The 20,356-nt window shown below is 48.9% G+C and overlaps 1 protein-coding gene across 1 annotated transcript in view; it reads left to right on the forward strand.

The window, feature by feature from the left end:
- The window catches only part of DSCAML1 (DS cell adhesion molecule like 1), a 418,105-nt gene that overhangs the window by 343,370 nt on the left and 54,379 nt on the right, over positions 1–20,356 (forward strand). Inside the window, exons 12-16 of the mRNA XM_064269007.1 lie at positions 3,673–3,872; positions 4,431–4,527; positions 5,142–5,270; positions 16,405–16,572; positions 17,952–18,022. Of these exons, the coding sequence (XP_064125077.1) occupies positions 3,673–3,872; positions 4,431–4,527; positions 5,142–5,270; positions 16,405–16,572; positions 17,952–18,022 (665 nt within the window). The remainder of the gene's footprint in view (positions 1–3,672; positions 3,873–4,430; positions 4,528–5,141; positions 5,271–16,404; positions 16,573–17,951; positions 18,023–20,356) is intronic.

The following is a 20,356-nucleotide window of genomic DNA, read 5'->3' on the forward strand; positions in this document are numbered from 1 at the left end:
CTGGCTGCCCATGTGGCTATCTCTCTGAACACAGCTGATTGAGAAGGCAAGCTCCCTGAGGTGGTACCAGCATGTATGGATGCACAGGTTGTACACTGCTGACAGGTACACAGCCAAGGGGATGAGTGATGCACCAGACTGAATCTGCTGCCTTATAATTTGCACACAGGCTAGTGCAGCCCTACTTGGAAAGCAGGACAGGGATGCACTGCTGGCTTCTCACTCTGGTGCAGAGCTTTGAAATAACCGTGTTAAAGAAGGACTCTTCGTTGTCCCTCCTTCCTCTGGACTCTGATCTGTGCTGAGACTTGACCTGTCCCTACACCCTCTGACACACACAGCCCTCTGCCCAAACATCCCCAACTCCTCTGTGGCATCAGCATCGCCTCTCAGGAGCAAGGAAGGCCTCAGGGCCAAGCTGCCCAGGGATTCCAGTCCCCAGCCCACTGACTCATTCCCTGTGGAACCAGCAGAAACAGCCCACGTGCCTCTCCCTCCACCCCAACCCTTGCATTTCAGTTCTCCAGTTAAAATGAAGCATCTGCAATGCAAGGCCCGACTTGTTGATGTAAAATCTTACTCTGTATTCTACGCAGGTTTATACGAGTGAATTATGCAAATCTTTGATGGAAAAATATTCCTCCGCACATCCTTGAGAGTGTAAAACCTTAGTCAATAATTCATACTCGGATGTCTCTGACTGCAGGCTTTTTCTTCATTATAACTTGCACCTAGTTATTTGTCTTTCGTGTTTTATTGTATTTCCTGGTGTAACGCCGTGCATTACAAAATTTATCTGCTTCATTATTTGATGAGCTCAGGCTGGGGAACAGGCTGAGGGACTGGTGCAAGGGCCAGGGCTGTCCTCAGCATTACAACCCGCCTGACAAGGAAGCAGTGGAGGTAGCTGGCTGTTTGGTGTGACTTCAGGGAGCCAAAAAAAACCCTTAATTCCCCCACAGCTATTCCAAATGCCTTTGCACCCCGATTGGTGTCTCAGGTCACACTGTTACGGCTCTGTGGCATCCTTCCTTTCTTCAAAGGCTTATTTGTCCTTAAAAGTCTAATGTCCCTGGAGAGCTGGCTGGGAAGAACTTCGTCTGAGCAAGCCTTTAAAACAGGAGGAGAAGGAAATCCTGAGGACACTGGGAGAGAAGGAAAGGGATCAGCCACTGAAGTGAAGCAAGAACATGGGGCGAGGGGGTAGGGGCAGGGGTGAGGGAGTGCAGAGGAGAGGAGAGAGAAGACAGCACACCTCTTTGAGCTGTTGCCAAACCAGGCCAGCTATGGGGATATGGGAAGCTGGGTCTCTACTCTGAAAATTTCAATGTGAGGAGGGGGTCCTCCCCCAAATGGAGGGGAGTATTGTCTGATTCTTGCTGCCAAGCCCAGACCCCTCCCCACCATTTATGTACTCCAGGATGGCTAAAGGGCATCCCTCCCAGGGCGAGAGTGACTGGGCCCTGTACTCTGAGAGGCAGGTTTTCCCAGGAAAGGGAAGATGAGGACAGTCCTATCGGTTGCACCAGACCACTTACCTTTCTGGGATCTGCCCCTCTTATTCCTGCCTCTGAGCCTTTGCTCAGGCAGGTTCCACTGTCCAGGGTACCCTTTCCTCTGTTCACCCACCTAAATGGCGAAAATGACAAACACTGTGTACTCTCCTAGCACAGTCCTTGCCAGGCTTTACTGCAATTACTAGTTTTCTTGTCTCCTCTCACCACTAGAGTGAAACTCCCTGACGTCACAGGTCATGCTTCTCCCTGTCACTGTTTAGCTCCAGAACCTAGCATGAGGCCTGGTACATAGTAAAACCCAGGGCTGTAGAGTTGATTCCAACTCATAGCAACCCTACAGGACAGAGCAGAACTGCCTCATAGAGTTTCCAAGGAACGCTCGGTGGATTTGAACCACCGCCTTTTTTAGTTAGCAGCCATAGCACTTAACCACTACAGCACATAGTAAAAAAAAAAACTTTTTTTTTAGGCACTCAATAAATGCTAGATGAATGAATGGATGGTGTCTTTCCAGAAACCCCTCCGTCAAAATCAATTTCTCCTAATGCCTCCAGGAACACCCATCAGATCTTCTCATACTCATGTCGGCCATGCACGCGTCTTCCCCTCCCCCTCCTGCCCCCTTCTCCTGGAATAACAGGCACCCAGGAGGCAAAGACTGTGTCTCGTTGTCATGTGTATTCCCCAACCTGGCATGGTGCCAGGGAATGGCATAGGTGCCCAATGAGTGTTTGTTGAACTGGATGGAGAAAAAGGGGACAGGGCTTCAGTGACAGAAGGGACAACCCCTGCTCCACCCTCTCCTGGGTGCTCAGGCCCAGGGGAGGGGTCAGTGAGAGAGATGCTTCTCCTTACGGCAGTGGGAGGGGCCTCCTGATGACCATCCAGGTCCTTGGTTGTTTCGTGGTGATTTTCTCAGTCCGTGGTGGGGATGGGGGCATCGCTTGTTAGCTCTGCTTGGGAAAAATTAATTGTGATGATGCCACCTAGGGTTTGGGGTTTCTCAGCTCTTTGGAAGGGACCTGCTGCCCAGAACCAGGAGACTAAAGAAGATGACCCCTGTAGAGACAGTCTTAAATGTAGACAGGAAGTAGGGGCCCCAATTCTGTAGAACAGAGTTTTCAACCTGGGATCCCTAGGAGATCCATGGATAAGATTGGGGGTGGGGGATGGCCCATGAATTTGGAGAGGGAAAAAGTTACGTCTTTACTTCACTAACCTAACTTAAATTTAGCATTTCCTTCCATTTTGAGCATAACGACAAAGCGCAGCAGCACCAGCAGTACCTATGACTATCACCAGTAGCAATCCAGATATTTTCATGTCATATCACGGTTGTTGCAGAGATCTCAAAATAGGATGTATGCTCATCACTGTTACAAAATCATGGTAACATCAGATGGTGACTGTAAGACCCGCTAAACCAGTTGCTACGGAATGGTCTCCACTGTTGAACCGTTAACTGCCCCATCCAGGGACATCACTCCTAGATTTCATAAACAGTGATCGAAAAGAACATATATTGATTCGTGATATACTGTATCACAAGTTTGCTTTTTAATGTGTTTGATATTTGTATAACTGTATTTCAATATAATCAGTTGTATTTTTTTTTTATTTAGTGTATTTAAAAATATTTTTCTGAGGTAGGGTCCACTGGCTTTACCAGAAGGGTCCATGGAATATAAGAACCCCTGGCGTAGAGAGGGAGCCCTGGTGGCAAAGTGGTTAAGAGCTGGCTGCTAACCAAAAGGTCAACAGTTCAAATCCACCAGCTGCTCCTTGGAAATCCTATGGCGGCAGTTCTACTCTGTTCTGTAGGGTTGCTATGAGTCGGAATTGACCAGATGGCAATGGGTTTGGTTTTGTTTTTGTTTGTTTTTTTGCGGGGGGGAGCTGTAGAGAGATGTTGCCCCAATCATGGCTGGGGAGGAGAAAGAAGGGGACAGACAGGTAGGGTTTCCTACAGTCTGCTCTCAGGCTTCATTAAACCCTCTCCAGGAGGCTGAGGTACTCTGTAGTGGGGGGGAGTCAGGGGACAGAGGGGCTGCCTGGGGCGGGGCTTCTGCGCAGGACACGTACCCTCCCCCCACCCACCGCTGGCTTCTGCTCCTGACCCTGACTGCGGCCTCAGGCGCCTCCTCCCCTCCCCCAGTTCCAGCCATGATCACCTCTCACCCCAACACCACCATCGCCATCAAGGGCCACGCCAAGGAGCTGAACTGCACGGCACGGGGTGAGCGGCCCATCATCATCCGCTGGGAGAAGGGAGACACAGTCATCGATCCTGACCGTGTCATGCGGTATGCCATTGCCACCAAGGACAACGGCGATGAGGTTGTGTCCACGCTGAAGGTGAGCGCCCACCCCCAGCCCCAGGTGGACCCCAACTCTCAGAGAGTGGGCACCCTGAACTGTTACATCTGTGCCCAGGTAAATGGGGCTGCTGGGGAGCCCCTTCCACACCCAAAAAAGTATCTCCTCTTTCCTCCTCTGTCACTATTTCCCTTCTCCGTTCAGGACTCTCTGTCTTAGAGTCTCACTGGATCTCCTCCCTGATAGCCACACACACAGCCATTAACTGTGTGGACCCCTCAGCCCCTCCCTCTCTCTTGGGACCCCTCAGCCCCTCCATCCCTCCTGGGACCCCTCAGCCCCTCCCTCCCTCCTGGGACCCCCTCATCCTCTCCCTCCCATCTGGAATTCCTTAGTCCCTCCCTGGGTGGGTTCCAGGCTTCCATCCCCAGAACACACTGGGAACAGGAGCCATTGACAAAGCCCCCCGTGGGCCCCCCTCCCAGAACAAGGTGGCCTGCCGATCCCGCCTTGAGTGGGCCCCCTTCAGCCACTAGCTCTAAAAGACTCTCCCTGTTTCCTTCTTCTCTCCCTGTCCTCCTGCTGGCCCTCTCCCAGCTCAAGCCAGCTGACCGTGGGGACTCTGTGTTCTTCAGCTGCCATGCCATCAACTCTTATGGAGAGGACCGGGGCTTGATCCAGCTCACTGTGCAAGGTATCCACTGCCCCACGGTTCCCAGGCTGCTTCCCCAGAGACCCAGGTGCCCACAGCTAACTCCACCTCCAGTAGCAGGGACAAGGCCTGCACCATGGTGGAAGATGACAGGAAATGGCCTTCTGGGGAAAAGTGTCCCTCCACCGTCCCTCCTGCCCAGGGTGGGGAGAGAAGGGCCTTTCCAAGATACTTCAGACAGCAAAGATTTGCAAAGGCTATGGCCCCAGCAGGGTCCATTACCAGTTCTAGAAATGGGAGGACTGGTTCATGGGCTCAGACTCCTGGGGAGGTATGGGAAGGGAAAATCAAGCTGGAAAAATCTGGGTACTCTTAATGGGGGAAAAAAGCTCTGAGGAATCCCTAAGAAAAGGGCCTGCCCTCTCCCAGCTAGGAAGAGAGGGAAACAAGGCAGGAGACCAAGCTGCCCTCCTCTTCCTGGAGCCCTATCGCTGGGCCTCCCCTCACCCCCACCTTGTCCAGACCCCAGGGCTCCAGAAACCTTGGCTAGGCCAGGTGACACCAACCCCTAGGGGTGCAGCAGAGCCCTGATCCTCTCTAGGAGAAAGCTCTCTGCTAGCATCCTCACTACTACCTCTCCCCCTACCACACCCCAGAGCCCCCTGATCCCCCAGAGCTAGAGATCCGGGAGGTGAAGGCCCGGAGCATGAACCTGCGCTGGACTCAGCGATTTGATGGGAACAGCATCATCACAGGCTTCGACATCGAATACAAGAACAAATCAGGTAGGTGCTGGGTCAGGAGGGGCAGGTTCTGCTGAGCAAGGCCCGGTGCCACATACCCTGCCAGTGCCCCACTGGGTGAGACAGCCCCTGGGGCCTCAGGCTGCTCATCCAGGGAAGACACTGACCAGTGTGCAGGAGAGATTCCTAGTTGATGTGAGGGGGTGTCAGCTCTTTGCTTCCAGGATTGTTCCTGGGCCAAGGTCTGAAAGGGTGCTTTGATATTTAAAAGTTTAAAGGCCCTGCATCTGGGGGTAGTGGACTATCTCTATTGGACCAGAGACATCATGAGTTTGGCTGGGTCATCTGAGCACTCCACATTTAGAGTGGGGGTCAGAAAGCTGGACCTCCCCAAGAACAGGTTGTTAGGGCCTGGGAGTCCCTGGACAGGCTGAGATCTATCTCCTCCTCCTTCCGGAAGCCTTCCCAGACAGCTCCTATGAGGCTGCCCTGCCACTGTGAAGCACCAGGAGGCAGGGGGTCAGTGGGTGTTTAGGCCTCTGGGGAACGAGTGGTAGGGCCCCACAGTTGGGCAGCAGGAATAGCAAGGAGGGACAAGAGGACTGGAGAATGAGCCAAGCCAAAAAAGAGCTGCGGGTGCTCACGTTTGTATGTGCGTTGACTGTCTCTGGAAGGTGCCCTGAGAAACAGGCAATGAGGGTTTGCCTCTGAGAGGGAACCTGGGTAACTTCAAGGCAGCAGTGAGGGAAAATGCACCTCTAGTTCTGGGCTCTTTTGTACCTTTTAGTTGCAATACCATAAGCTTGCATTAGCATTTCAAAATAATATAAAAATAAAAATGGCTGTGTTGGCAACTCTTGACTGGAGGGGGGATGGGAAGATAGAGAAAGAGGGAAGACGGCAAAATTGGCACGAAACGAGAGACTGAAAGGGCTGACTCAATAGGGGGAGAGCAAGTGGGAGAAGGGAGTAGGATGTATGTAAACTTACATGTGACAGACTGATTGGAATGGTAAATGTTCACTTGAAGCTTAATAAAAATTAATTTAAAAAATGGCAAATGTTGTGATATACATGCAGAAAACCCTGGTGGTGTAGTGGTTAAGGGCTACAGCTGCTAACCAAAAGGTCAGCAGTTTGAATCCACCTTGAAAACTCTATGGGGCAGTTCTACTCTGTCCTATAGGGTTGCTATGAGTCAGAATCAACTCAATGACAACGGGCTTTTTTGATATATATACTACAATAAATAAAAATAAAATTAAGTAGAACAACACCAAAGCAAGCCTGAAGACTTCAACCCTCCTCAGTTCCCCTCCCTGGCCAGCTCCAATTCATACTGCAGGTCTCAGTTAGATCTGAGGTTTTGTTTTCTCCTGACGCCTTCCAGACCTCTCTTTTCCGACTTAGCACAGCACCTGGTCACTGTCTGACTGTCTGTCTGTCCTTTCCATGTCCTATTCCCTGTTGTATTCCCAGTGCCTGGCGCAGGGCCTGGCCACATGGGAGATGCTCAGCAAATATGTGTTGAGTGAATTGAAGTGAGACACAGTAAAGCATATCTTGGGAAGCAACTCAGTCTTAGACATCGGGTTGGTCATCTTTGATACAGGTTTCTACGAAGCAGAACCCTAACATCAAGAGCTTACAGTCCAAATCGGCATAACAAAGTATATTAAGAAAACGTTCTGCATCCCACTTTGGTGAGTGGAGTCTGGGGTCTTAAAAGCTAGCAAGCAGCCATCTAAGATGCATCAGTTGGTCTCAACCCACCTGGAGCAAAGGAGAATGAAGAATACCAAACACACAAGGAAAATATTAGCCCAAGAGTCAGAAAGGGCCATATCAACCAGAGACTCCATCAGCCTGAGACCAGAAGAACTAGGTGGTGCCCGGCTACCACCAATGACTGCCCTGACAGGGAATACAACACAGAATCCCTGATGGAGCAGGAGAGCAGCGGGATGCAGACCTCAAATTCTAGTAAAAAGACCAGACTGAATGGCCTGACTGAGACTGGAGGGACCCCAGAGGATATGACCCCCAGACTCTCCATTAGCCCAAAACTAAAACCATTCTGGAAGCCAACTCTTCAGACAAAGATTAGACTGGACTATAGGACATAAAATGATACCGGCAACGAGTGTGCTTCTTAGCTCAAGTAGACATATGTGACTATGTGGGCAGCTCCTGTCTGGAGGCAAGATGAGAAGGCAGAGGGGGACAGGAGCGGGTTGAAGGACATGGGAAATGCAGAGTAGACAGAAGGAGTGTACTGTCACATTGTAGGGAGAGCAACTAGGGTCACATAACAATGTATAAGTTTTTGTATGAGAAACTAACTTGAATTGTGAACTTTCATTTAAAGCACAATAAAAAAAATTAAAAAAAAAAAAAAAGAGCTTACAGTCCACTTGGGAAAAACAGTCCGTTCGCAATCAGAGCCATCCAGCCATCCAGGAGATCACCCTGAGTGCAGGAAAATGGGCTCTGAGCGGAGAAGGGGCTGCTGCCGACAGGGTAGTCAGGAAAGACATCTCTCTGATCCCTTGGAGATGTGGCATTAAGCTGGGTCTTGAAAATCAAAAGGCGATGGGCCAAGTTCTCAGGGAATGGGGAAGGATTCGGCACAAGTAAGGATACCGTGCCCTCCAGGGAATGGCAAGTAGTCTAGCATAGGATTCATGAACACACTTCATGGGAAAGAAGGCTTAAAATGTGCTTTGGGGCAAGCTTGTAGGGGAGGCCTTTAGGATGAGCTTTTACAGTGTTGGGGAACGTAATTCAGAACCCCTAGCTGTGTTTGAGCTCCCAGAGAGTGACTGGAGCAAAATGGCACCTTAGAAAGATTCACTGGGCGCCTCTGTGAAGGATGGACATGAGTCGAAGGGGTTGGTACCCAAGAGATGAGCAAGAGGGTGGCCGTGGCTGTGCAGCTGGGGAGATGGGATGAGCAGCAGGGCCCTAGAGGAGAAAAAGGGCACAGAGAGGAAAGGACAGCGGACTGTGTCCATCTCACATCTTAGGACTTCCTGGAGCTGGACAAAAGCCACCCAGGAGTCAAACAGGAAGGGGCAGGCATGTAGGCCAACATCTCCACCTGGTGGTGCAGGCACCATCTCTCTAGATCCCCAGACGGGATAAGGAACTGTTCTTCCCCAGCCCAAAACACACCAGCCAGCACAGCACAACAAACTGGCCGATGGGTGGTGCTAGAGGGGCATGATGAAAGCTCAAAGCACAGCCGCAGACTCTCTTCAACAAGGTCTTTGCACCTGTAGAAAAACAAGGATCAAGAGCACTGAGAAGCCAGCTGGTCCTTGCCCTCGCCTTCAGGTGGGGCTGTGCTGTCTCTGAGGGCTGATATGTTTGACAGGCTCTGCTCACATCTGGGGGTGGTGGTGGATGCTTGGGCTCTCCCTGGCACCCTCTCCCACCCTGCTCCTGGTTAACTGTCTCCCTGCCCACTCCCCCTTCACTGACCACTCTAATGTGTGGAAACCTTTCCAGGGGCACTGCTCAGCAGGGCAAAGCTGAGAACATCACACATCCGGAGAGCAGAGCCGGAGAAGAGGCAGGCAGGGAAGACGCTATTTTCACAGCATGTCCACATCTTCCTGTAACCCCCTCCCCAAATCCCCAGGCAGGATTAGGAACTATCATACCCCATCCCAGAACCTAGAATGCCAGGAGGGGTAGGCAGATTTGTTGTTTTTAGTTGTGTCTAGTCTCCACTGACTCCGGGCAAACCCATATAGTACAGAACAGAACGATGCCTGGTCCTGCGTCAGCTTCCAGCACTCTATCAGATAATACTCTGTTGTTATCCACAGGGTTTTCATTGGCTGATTTTTGGGAGTACATCGCTAGGCCTTTCTTTCTAGTCTGTCTTAGTCTGGAAGCTCCCCTGAAACCTGTCCATAGGTGACTGTCTTAGTCATCTAGTGCTGCTATAACAGAAATACCACAGGTGGATGGCTTTAACAAAGAGAAGTTTATTCTCTCACAGTCCACTAGGCTAGAAGTCTGAATTCAGGGCGCCAGCTCCAGGGGAAGGCTTTCTCTCTCTGTCGGCTCTAGAGGAAGGTCCTTGTCATAAGTCTTTCCGTGGTCTGGGAGCATCTCAGTGCAGGAAGCTCAGGTCCAAAAGACAAGCTCTGCTCCTGGAGCTGCCTTCTTGGTGGTATGAGGTCCCCATATCTCCCTGCTTGCTTCTCTCTTTTATATCTCAAAAGAGATTGGCTTAAGACACTACTTAATCTTGTAGGCCTCGTCAATATAACTGCTGCTACTCCATCTTATTACATCATAGTGATGAGATTTACAACATATAGGAAAATCATATAAAGTGGTGGACAATCACATAAAATGTTGGAGAGTCACACAATACTGAGAATCATGGACCAGCTATGTTGAGAGACTTTGCAGGGGCACAATTCAATCCATGACAGTGACCCGGCTGGTATTTGAAATACCAGTAGCTTAGCTTCTGGTCATAGCAACACACAAGCCACCACAGTACAACAAACTGACAGATGGGTGGTACTAGAGGGGGCATGATGAAAGTTCAGCCTCAGACTCTCCCTTCAACATGGTCTTTGCACCTTTAGAAAAGCAAGAATCAAGAGCACCAAGAAGCCAGCTTGCCCTTGCCTTTGGGTGGGGCCGCTCCAGACTAGCCCAGCCAGACAGGCATCTGTTGCATGCTGGGTGGTTTAGTAAAGGAGTCCCCCAGCCTCCTCTGTTGCCCACAATGGCTTTACCAAACGCTGCTTCCGTGAGAACTGCAGGGAGTTATCACTGGAGCCAGGCAAAGGCCATGGGCAGAGCCCCACTTCCTCATGGCAATGGCAGCCTCACAGGTTGGTGTTAAGGATGAAGGAGGATAAAGCAGCTAGCACAGGCTGGTGTAAACCCTGAGTAAATGGAAGTTCCTTTCCCCCGCTTCTGACTCAGATACTCCATGTGGCAATTCGTAGTCCTGTGCAGCCTGCAGACTGAAATCTATGTGTCTGTCAGTCAGCAACATGTACTGCCAATTTTTTTTTTTTTTTTTTTTTTGCAGAATCATGCACCAGCCATGTGGTAGGGAAAGAAAAAGAAATAGGAGACAGAATGTTGCCCTTGGAGCTTACAATGCAGTTGGAGTGAGAACACATACATGCGCGCGCGCACGCACACACACACACTTTCAGAAGCATTACAAAGCACTATCGAATCAAGTGTAATACACCACTAACTGTATTACATAAGAACTGGAAAAGGTATCCAAGGGAACAGAAGGGTGACTGAAAGGAGTGGTGAGCGCATGCGTGCAAGTGTGAGTGTGCGTGCTTGTGTGTGGTGTGTCTAAGCAGGCCTCTCTCTGCATCTGTGGGATAGGGGACCGAAAACTATTCTCAAAGCAGTAGACTTGGCTTGACCAAGTTCTCGAGCTGCGTGATCCCTAGCAAGTTACATCCCCTCTTTGCGCATCTCTTTATCTAGAAAATGGACGCCATCACACCCAATTCTCAGGGTGGTCATAAAATGAGATGGGTGTGATAACTAAGGTGGAGCTACCCACCACAGAGCCTGGCATATCTCTGGACCCTTTCCCAGTTCCCATCCTGGATCTCTGCTTGCCTTCTCCTCTTCCTCTTGCCCCAGAGTGTACCCATCCTGACGTGGACCATCTGCTCCTGATGTCATTCTTTGCTCTAACTGTGCCTTTGCCAGACTTTCTGCCATGTTTTTGCTCATGGTGTTAATTTTCCAAGGGAAATGACCGAATCTGCCCTCTCTAAACCATCCCACTCACCCTGACTTTCCCTGGCCCCGGGCAGCAGAGTAATAATACATAAGAGCTGAATGATAAATAGCACCATCCACACAAATCTATCAGATGGCGCTATGCAGATTTAAAAATGCAGACACCAAATTTTGCCTCTGTTCCCCAAGCAAGGAGCAGGGATGGATTCTTCGAGGATGGCCTCCAAGGCCGAAAGGCAGCGCCATGGTGCGAGCTGGTGTGGGGGCTGTGCTAGCCACTGTGGAGTAAGCAGAAGTGTGACTATGAGAGGGACTGGTGGTGTGACGATGTGAGCTGTCCCTGTGACCCAGAGAACCTACTCTCCATGCACAAAGAGGCCATCATGTGGGGCTCAGGGCCGTGATGTACAGAGAAAACCGAGCCGGGGAATGATTTGTTTCCCAGTGCAGGCAGCTAAATGCTCCAGATGTGGCATTTGTCCAAGTGCTCCCCCTCTGCACTGAACGTGCCTCTAGAAAAACCAGACTCCCGATCCCCTCTCAGCGAGCAGCCCGCAGACTAGAAGGCACTGACATCTCCCCAGCCGCTTCCCTATTTTTTAAGAAGAATATTTGCATCATAAACCCTTTGATGAAGAAAGGGAGAGAGAGCCTTTAATGAAATATGTTAATCTGGGTAAGCCAAGCTCATATGAAAGGGAATATTAAAAGAGACAGTATTCACCAAAGCCAGCCCCATTCTCTGAGAGAGCTGAAAAGGAAGGGGAAGAAAATAGCACCCCTGATTTCATCTGTTCAGGGTCGGGGAGATGGCAGTGATCAAGTTTGGAAAATCGGCTAAAGGACTCCAGTTTTGACTCTGATGCATTAGCCTGGAAGGGTTGTGGGGAGAGGGATGTTTTGAGCCAACATCAAAGATGATTTGGGAACACAAGGTCAAATCTACCTGCAAACCGGCAAAAGGCAGGAAAAAAGGAGCCATTCTCCACGACGTCGCTCCTGCCCACCTTCCTATGATTGGCAGCTGAGTGAGGCAAAGAAGGGTATTCATTGTAACCACAAAACACAAAGGCCCTCCGATTCCAAAGTAAAAATGTGGCTGGGATCTCAAACCAGGAATGGATTCTAAGTGCCCAACACATGCCAAGTGGGGGAGACAGCCAAAGATTCAGTCAGAGCTCTTGCCTTCAGGAGGCTTAGCGTCTCCTTGGGCAGTTGTCACTGAAACAGTGCACTCTCCAAAGGGAATGCTGGGTGGTGAAGGGCAGCTCTACCCACCATGAGAGTTCAGAGGAGAAGCATGGTGAAAGAGGAGGCCAGAAAGGTGTGCGTGAGCCAGATGTTGCAGGCCTGAGTCCTGTTAAGAAAACATGTCTTTAATTCTAAGAGCAAGAAAAACTATTGTTATGGGTTGAATTGTGCCCCTTCCTGTCCAAAACGTGTTGGAATCCTAACCCTTATACCTGTGGATTTAATCCCATTTGGGAACAGGTTTTCTTTGTTATGCTAATGAGGTCATATCCCTATAGGATGTGTCCTAAACCTGTCACTTCTGAGTCATAAACGGTATAGATTAGATATGGGAGCAAGAACAAACAGGGGGAGGTAGATGGTACATGAAGATACCAAGGAACAGAGGAACAGAAGAGACAAGGATCTTCCCCCAGAGCCAAGAAAGAGATAGCCTTCCCCTGTAGCTGGTGCCCTGAATTCAGACTTCTAGACTCTTGAACTGTGAGAAAATAATTTTCTGTTCTTTACGGCCACCCATTTGTGGTATTTCTGTTATAGCAGCGCTAGGAAACTAAGACAACTATTGAAGGATTTTATGCATGGAGGTGACAGTGTCATATTTTTGTTTTGGAAAGAGTGCTCAGTGCTTGGGCTGTAAAAGGGGCTTGAACATATTTGTAGCATGAATGATGGCTGCAGTGTAGAGGGTGGGTTGATGGGACACATCGTGGATGCTGGGAGGCTAGTTAGGAGGTTATTTCTCTGGTCCAAGTGAGGGTGACACTGGCTTGGCCAGGGGAGAACTAGAGATGAAGAGATTCATACGATCTATAGGACTTGATAGGGAAGGAGAGAGAGGGTGGAGTCAAGAACAACACCTAAGTTTTGGGCACAGCCTGGTGGATGGTGGTGCCATTTCCTAAGACAGGAAACCCAGGGAGGAGGTGGGTTTACTAGAGTTCTGTCTTGGACATGCTGAATTTGAGACATCCAAGAAGCGATATCAAGTAAACAGTAGGTTATAAAGACCTGAAGTTCAAAGGAGAAGTCCAGGATGGGTACAAATCTTTGAGTTTTCTGTGTATGGCTGGAACCAGAAGCCATGGGTGGGAGCGAGAAAAGGTGGGGCCTTGAAGAACCCTAACCATCAATGGTAGGGTAGAGAAAAACGCACCTGCAAAGGAGACTTTGACCCAAGAGCTAAGAGAAAAGCCAGAGAGTGTTGTACCAGGGAAGCCAAGGGAGGTGTATTCCAAGAATACATTTGGACACTGAGAGGTCAAGTGAGAAATGAGAACTGATAAACATCTTAGTTACCTAGTGCCGCTGTAACACGAATACCACAAGTGGGTGGCTTTAAAGAACAGAAATGTATTTTCTCACAGTTCTGGAGGCTGAATGTCCAAATCATGGTCTCAGCCAAGTTGATTGTTTCCTTGTCAGTAGCCCTGGGCATTCCTTGATTTCTTGGTGTTCCTTGGCTTATAAATGATTTTCACATGGTGTTTATCTTCCCTCATGTATCTCTGTGTCTATTCCGCTTGCTTTATAACTCGGAAGTGATTGCGTTTAGGATCCACCTTACACTGGTATGACTTCACTAACATAACAAAAGAAAATCCTATTTCCAAACACAGTCATGTTTGCAGGTACAAAGGCTAGGAATTCAACACATATTTTCGGGGGACAGAGTCCCCAGGTGGTGCAGTGGTTAATGTGCTTACCGCTAACTAAAGGTTGGCAGCTCGACTCCATCCAGCGGTATCTCAGAGGAAAGGCCTGGCGACCTACTTCCCAAAAATTTGCCATCGAAAATCCTGTGGAACACGGTTCTGACACACGTGGGGTCAGCATGAGTCAAAATCACTCAATGGCAACTGGTTTAGGTTTGTTTTTTGTTTTTTGTTTTTTTTGGTGGGGGGCAGGGGTGTGGGGAGAGACACAATTCAGTCCATAATGAGCATCCATGGGATTTAGTGACATGGAGGTCACACAAACCATGGAGGAATGGTGCTGGTGTCATATTTAAACTGTCCAGCACAGCACCTGGCACATCGCAGGTCCTTGATGAATATCAGGGCTTCTTTTCCTTAGCCTCCGCTGTTCTCAGTCACACAGTATCACCTGGGTCTCTTACCTCAGCCTGTACTCATCAAAAATGAATGCGCTGGCTCGTGATCTCTCTCCAGCTCCTAGAAACATGGGAGGATCAAATGTGATTTCTGAGCTGGCACCAGCTCCCAGGTGTCACCGAGAGAGGTGAACACCTGCCTTCGCATTGCTAGCCCATTCAGTCCCAAACCAGGACGGCGCCCACAGTAGGTAGGAGCCCACACAGTTGCAATTCCGGCTTAACCTGTCAGCACAGGATGACTCTCTGCGTGGCCGGGGTGTTTTAAAAGACAAGAAGAAAATAATGTGTTTCTGAGCACCAGCAGCCTGCCATTTTGTTACTTTGGCTCATGAAACCACAGGATTAAATGCAAAGCTGCAGATGGGGAGCTGGGCCGATGCCCTTCAGAGATGCTGAGGCTGGGCACCAGTTGCTCAAAGCAGTGTTTTAAAAAATATCAAAATCTCAATTAACCAGAATCTGAAGGAATTGGGTAGGAATTGGAGAACTTGGTGAACCAGTTCTCCTGATTAACCAAGTACTAGCTTTAAAAAATCTTTATCAAAATCATTCTAGGGGAAAAAAAAAAAAACTGTCTAGAATGTGTCAGCCTCCTTTCCTGGTTTAGGCATTAAACTGTAGAGAATATAATTTAATCTTTTCTACTGAGAATTTTTCAGGATACTCTGCTGTGAGTTTAGAAGGCATGGAAAATTAGTAGTAGTAGTAGTAGTAATAATAGTAATATCAGGACATGCCCTGGAAATATTTTTAAACCCCACCATCAGCTTGTTTGCTTGTGATCTCCTTTTCTCTTTCCAAAATGAAGTTTCAGTAAATGGTACTAGTTATGAATTCTGGGTTTGCAAGGTCCTAGCTGAGGCATCTTGGAAGAAGTGCAGCCAGAATGCTCCTTAGAAGCCAGGATGGTGAGACTTCATCTCACATACTTTGGACATGTTATCAGGAGGGACCAGTCCCTGGAGAAGGACATCATGCTTGGTAATGTGAAGGGTCAGGGAGAAAGAGGAAGACCCTCAACGAGGTGGATTGACACAGTGGCTGCAGTGATGGGCTTAAACATAGCGATGATTATGAGGATGGTGCAGGACTGGGTGGTGTTTTGTTCTGTTGGGCACTGGGTCTCTATGAGTCGGAACCGACTCAATGGCACCTAACAACAACAACAGAGCTGAGGCATTACTGTAACTGCAAAGTTTTCACATTTTCTCTGGAATCCCTTGGTGGTACACAGCAAAAATACACTGAAAATGACTGGATTTCTCTGGAAATGCAAGGTGTTTACTGCCACGGTGCCCTGAGTGGCATTTATCTGCTATTTTTCATGTTCTATGTTTTTGCTAAGTATTAGCCCTAAAATGGGCTGCCTGTCTCCCTGGATAAATCATGAGCATGTTAATGTCTTTGTTGCCTCTGACCCTAAAGACTTAGAGACCTTCCTCCTGCTGGTGAAAGAAAGAGGTTGGGATTTGCTGGGGACTCTGGCACTTGGTCTGTGCCACCCCTGCCCCCAAAGCGTAACACTCAAGACCACCACCTTACAGGTACCCAGGGAATGGAAAAACAGAATCCTATGCTTGGCTCCCACCTTTGTGTAGGGACTCTGGGGTGAATGGGGTATTTCACACTTACAGCAGGTCACTGATGTGTGAGAGACCAGGAAGAAGGGCACTGACCAATCAGATTCTCACAGATAGCAAGCAAAGGGTGATGTTAGAAGGGACCTTGGGAAACCACTCGTCTGACCCCTGTCTGAGGTTTAAGTACATAAGCTGGCCAGCAGCAGAAGAGTCAGATTCCTGATTCTCCATCTGTCCAGTGTATATGCTCCTCACCTTGACCAGACATCCCTTGGTCTGGCAAGCTTGAACTTCATGGAATAGACCCCTCACATTCTCTGCAAAGTTACAGATTGTATGAACTTCAGTCTCTCTGCAGTCTGTGTGACTGGACGGTTTCTGGGCATTATAATTGAGATTGGGGTGTGCTGGTGCTTGAAGCTAGGGAGAAGTTCCAGAATTTGTCCAACTCTAGTTTGAAATGGGTTTCTCTCTCCAGATTCCTGGGACTTCAAGCAATCCACACGCAACATCTCCCCTACCATCAACCAGGCCAACATCGTGGACTTGCACCCAGCATCTGTGTACAGCATCCGCATGTACTCCTTTAACAAGATTGGCCGCAGTGAGCCAAGCAAGGAACTCACCATCAGCACAGAGGAAGCCGGTGAGCACCTCGCCCTGCCTCCCTGACCCATGGCCTCCGGGATCAGAGACATCTGGGGCTCACACCAACCCTGTCCTTTGGCAGTAGCTTGTAATAAGAAGATGGGAGGAGAGAGCACCCAAGGCATTTCCCCATGTCTGCCTGTGGGTCCCTGGAGAGTGTTCTCTGTGCCTCCTTTTCTAGATAGGAGTCTAGATACTGGGCTTTGAGGAGCTGTCCATGGTTGTGTCCCACTCTCCTGACTCCAGCTTGACTGGAAAGGACAGTTGTATTATCTGAAAAGGATGAGATAGTAGTCCCCTGGATGGTATTCTATGGCCTTTGTCATGAAAATTCTCTCCTGAATATTTAAACAAGAGTTCTTTCGCTTTAGTTTCTTTTTTTGTGAAAATTACACATATGTCCACTTTAACAATAATTAGAAAGTGAAAAATACTGTAACCAACATCCGCTATCAATTACCATCATGCCAGAAATCCTCCACCTGCCCTTTCCCAATCATAACTCCCTCCCTCCCCCTGAAGTAGCCACTGTCCTGACTATTATGGTATTAACTTTCTTGCTTTTCTTTTTTATACTAACATCACATATATCTGTACACCTAAACCATATAATTTTGCCTGTTTTCCAATGGAATGGATCCATGAAATTACTCTTCATATGTTCTTTTGACTGTTGCTTGCTTTGGTTGATACTATTTTTGCGAGCTTTATTCATGTTGTTGAAGCAGCAGTGCAGTTCGTACATATTCAGTGCTGCGGAGTGTTCTGTTTTATGAATATACCACGGCCACTTTGTCCATTGCACTGTAGAGGGACATTGAGGTTGCTTACAGGTTGGGGCTATTGCAAACATACCTCTGTGAGCATCCTTCTGCCTATATGCTAGAGTACAGGCTCGTGAGTTTCTCTGGGGATATGACCAGCTGTACAATTGCAGAGCCATCGGATAGGCATACTTCCACCTTTAATAAAATATGCCAAAACATTTCTCAAAGTGCTGTACCAGTTTGCTCTCCCTTGATTAGTGCATGAGAGCTCCCACTGCTCCACACCATTCCCTACACTTCATTATGTCAAACTTTTAAAAAATTTGCCCATCACCTAAGCCTGGAGTTGCATCTCATGACCATCTTTTGCTACACTTTCAGCAAATTATGGAGGGTGAAGAGGAAATTTAAACCCTGGAGGGTGAAGAGGAAATTTAAACCCTGGAGGGTTTAAATTTCAGAGGAACTGAAACTCAGGCTCTCTGTTTTTCTCAGTTTATGAGCTTTTCCTTTCTCCCCAGCAGTCCTTTAGCTCAGGAGGATGGGAGGAGGACACAGGGCCCTTTCTTCTTTTAAGACTTGACTCATAAATGTTGCTTCTTCCTCTCAGCTCCTGATGGGCCCCCCATGGATGTCACCTTGCAGCCAGTGACCTCACAGAGCATCCAAGTGACCTGGAAGGTAAGCGAAGGCGAAGGCATTTGCCCTAAAATTGCCTCCTCCCTCCTCAATCCAGGAGTGAGGCCCATAGTGGGCTGCCATTCTCTGATTTCCTGTAATGGTCACATCTGTGTTCTGCCAAACTCAGTGAGGTTTGAGGGGTGGATGGAGAAATGGCTAAAAGGGCAGTGCTACCCACCAATCCCTGCCCCCCTCCCCACCCTGGCTCTTTGATAGAGGGCTATGGCTGGGGTGGACAAAGAATTATGCAACTACAAGGAAGTTAAGATGGTTTTTTCACCACACTGGCCTGTCCCCCAAATCCCACATGTTGCGATAGGTCAGGAACAAGATTTGATTTTGTTCAAAGTTCAAAGAGACCCTGTGGAGATGCCAGGACAGGGCTGGAACCACAGTGAAGTCCCACCCTAGTCAGGGCCATGTGACTGGAGTGGTACCCCATCTTCTTACAGTGAGCCTTGGCAGAAGCCTTGGCCTCTTCAGGTCCCTCTTCCCTCATCTATAAAGTCAGGAGGAAAATAACTACTCTGTCTACCTCTCAGGGGCAAAGGGGTGGGGATGATGTAGAGAAAACAGATCACCATATGCTTTAGCCATTTCTAAGGGGCAGAGATGTGTAAGATCAAGGGGGGTGCTTAAGGAAAATCCTAGACGAGATCCACAGCTGTGCAGGGAAACAGATCAGGATAGCCTTGAACAGGACTTGCTTTCCTGGGAACTCTGGCCCTAGAGCCACATCCCCACCATGGCCCGGAAGGACTGACAATATGGATAACTTCCCGTCATGCTGTGTTTTCCAGCCTCCAAGTACCTCCTCTCACACAACTCACTGACCTCTCGCCAATCCTGTGAGGGGGCTGGAAGAGGTGTTTTTATCCCCATCTGCCTGAGGAGGCCATGGGCACAGATGTGTGGGGTGACTTGTCTATGGTCATTCAAGTGGTGACTTAAATGCCCACAGTCTAGAGTCCAGTTCTGGTCTCCCCACACAGCCCACGCAGAGAGCTTTCTTAGGGCCCATCCAAATTCTTCTTGAAGCTTTCCCCATCTGAACAGTGGAGCTTTGGGAGTTGCCTCACCTTCATCTGGATCAAAGGTCCGAGGTCATTTTCTGACTCTAACGCCTGACGGGAAAGTCCCAGCTGCTTTATTCCTCCTTCTGGGCTCTTCATGAAGGTAGATTTGAGAATCAGAGAGATTCAGAATGGCCTAATGATGTTTCCAGAAGACTGCACATACACACACATACACCATACCACACACATGCACACACACACCCCACAACACATTACACAGCACACACATACACCACACCACACTCACACACATACATCACACCACACCACACTCATACACACACACATCACACTCACACACACACACCACATCACACTGCATACACCACACCACACTCACACATGCACACCTCACATCATACCACAAACACATACACCATACCACACACATGCACACACACACCCCACAACACATTACACAACACACACATACACCGTACCATGCTCACACACACACGCATACACCACATCACACCACATACAACACATCATTTTTATACACACACACTATGTCACATCACATATATCATGCTCACACACATCACACCACACACAGGTACACCATACCATGCTCTCTCACACACGCACATCACACCACACCGTGCTCACATACACACACAGCACATCACACCACACTCACACACACACATCACACCACACCACACTCACACACACACATCACACTCACACACACATCACACTCACACACACACCACATCACACTGCATACACCACACCACACTCACACATGCACATCACATCATACACACATATACCACACTCACACACACACACCACATCATACTGTATATACCACACCACACTCACATACCCACACATACACATCACACTCACACACATCACACCACACCACACTCACACACACACACCACATCACACTGCATACACCACACCGTGCTCACATACCCACACATATACCACATCACATTCACGCCACACTCACACATACACACCATATGACATGGCATATACCACAGCCATGCTCACACACACATCACATCACACATACATACACTATACCACATTCACACACACATCACACCTCACACACCATGCACACACACACACACACACAACACCACATACATTGCACACACACACACAGCACTACAGACACACACGCACCCACACACAGCCTGGTCCCCTCCCTGTCTAGAGAAATGACCAGGAGGAAGTGGGGGCCATACCCGAGCACTTGGCCCTCCCTGGAGGTCAGCCCCGACGTACCTGTGCGTCC

This window comes from Loxodonta africana, chromosome 15, assembly GCF_030014295.1.
Source record: "Loxodonta africana isolate mLoxAfr1 chromosome 15, mLoxAfr1.hap2, whole genome shotgun sequence".
Classification (NCBI taxonomy): domain Eukaryota; kingdom Metazoa; phylum Chordata; class Mammalia; order Proboscidea; family Elephantidae; genus Loxodonta; species Loxodonta africana.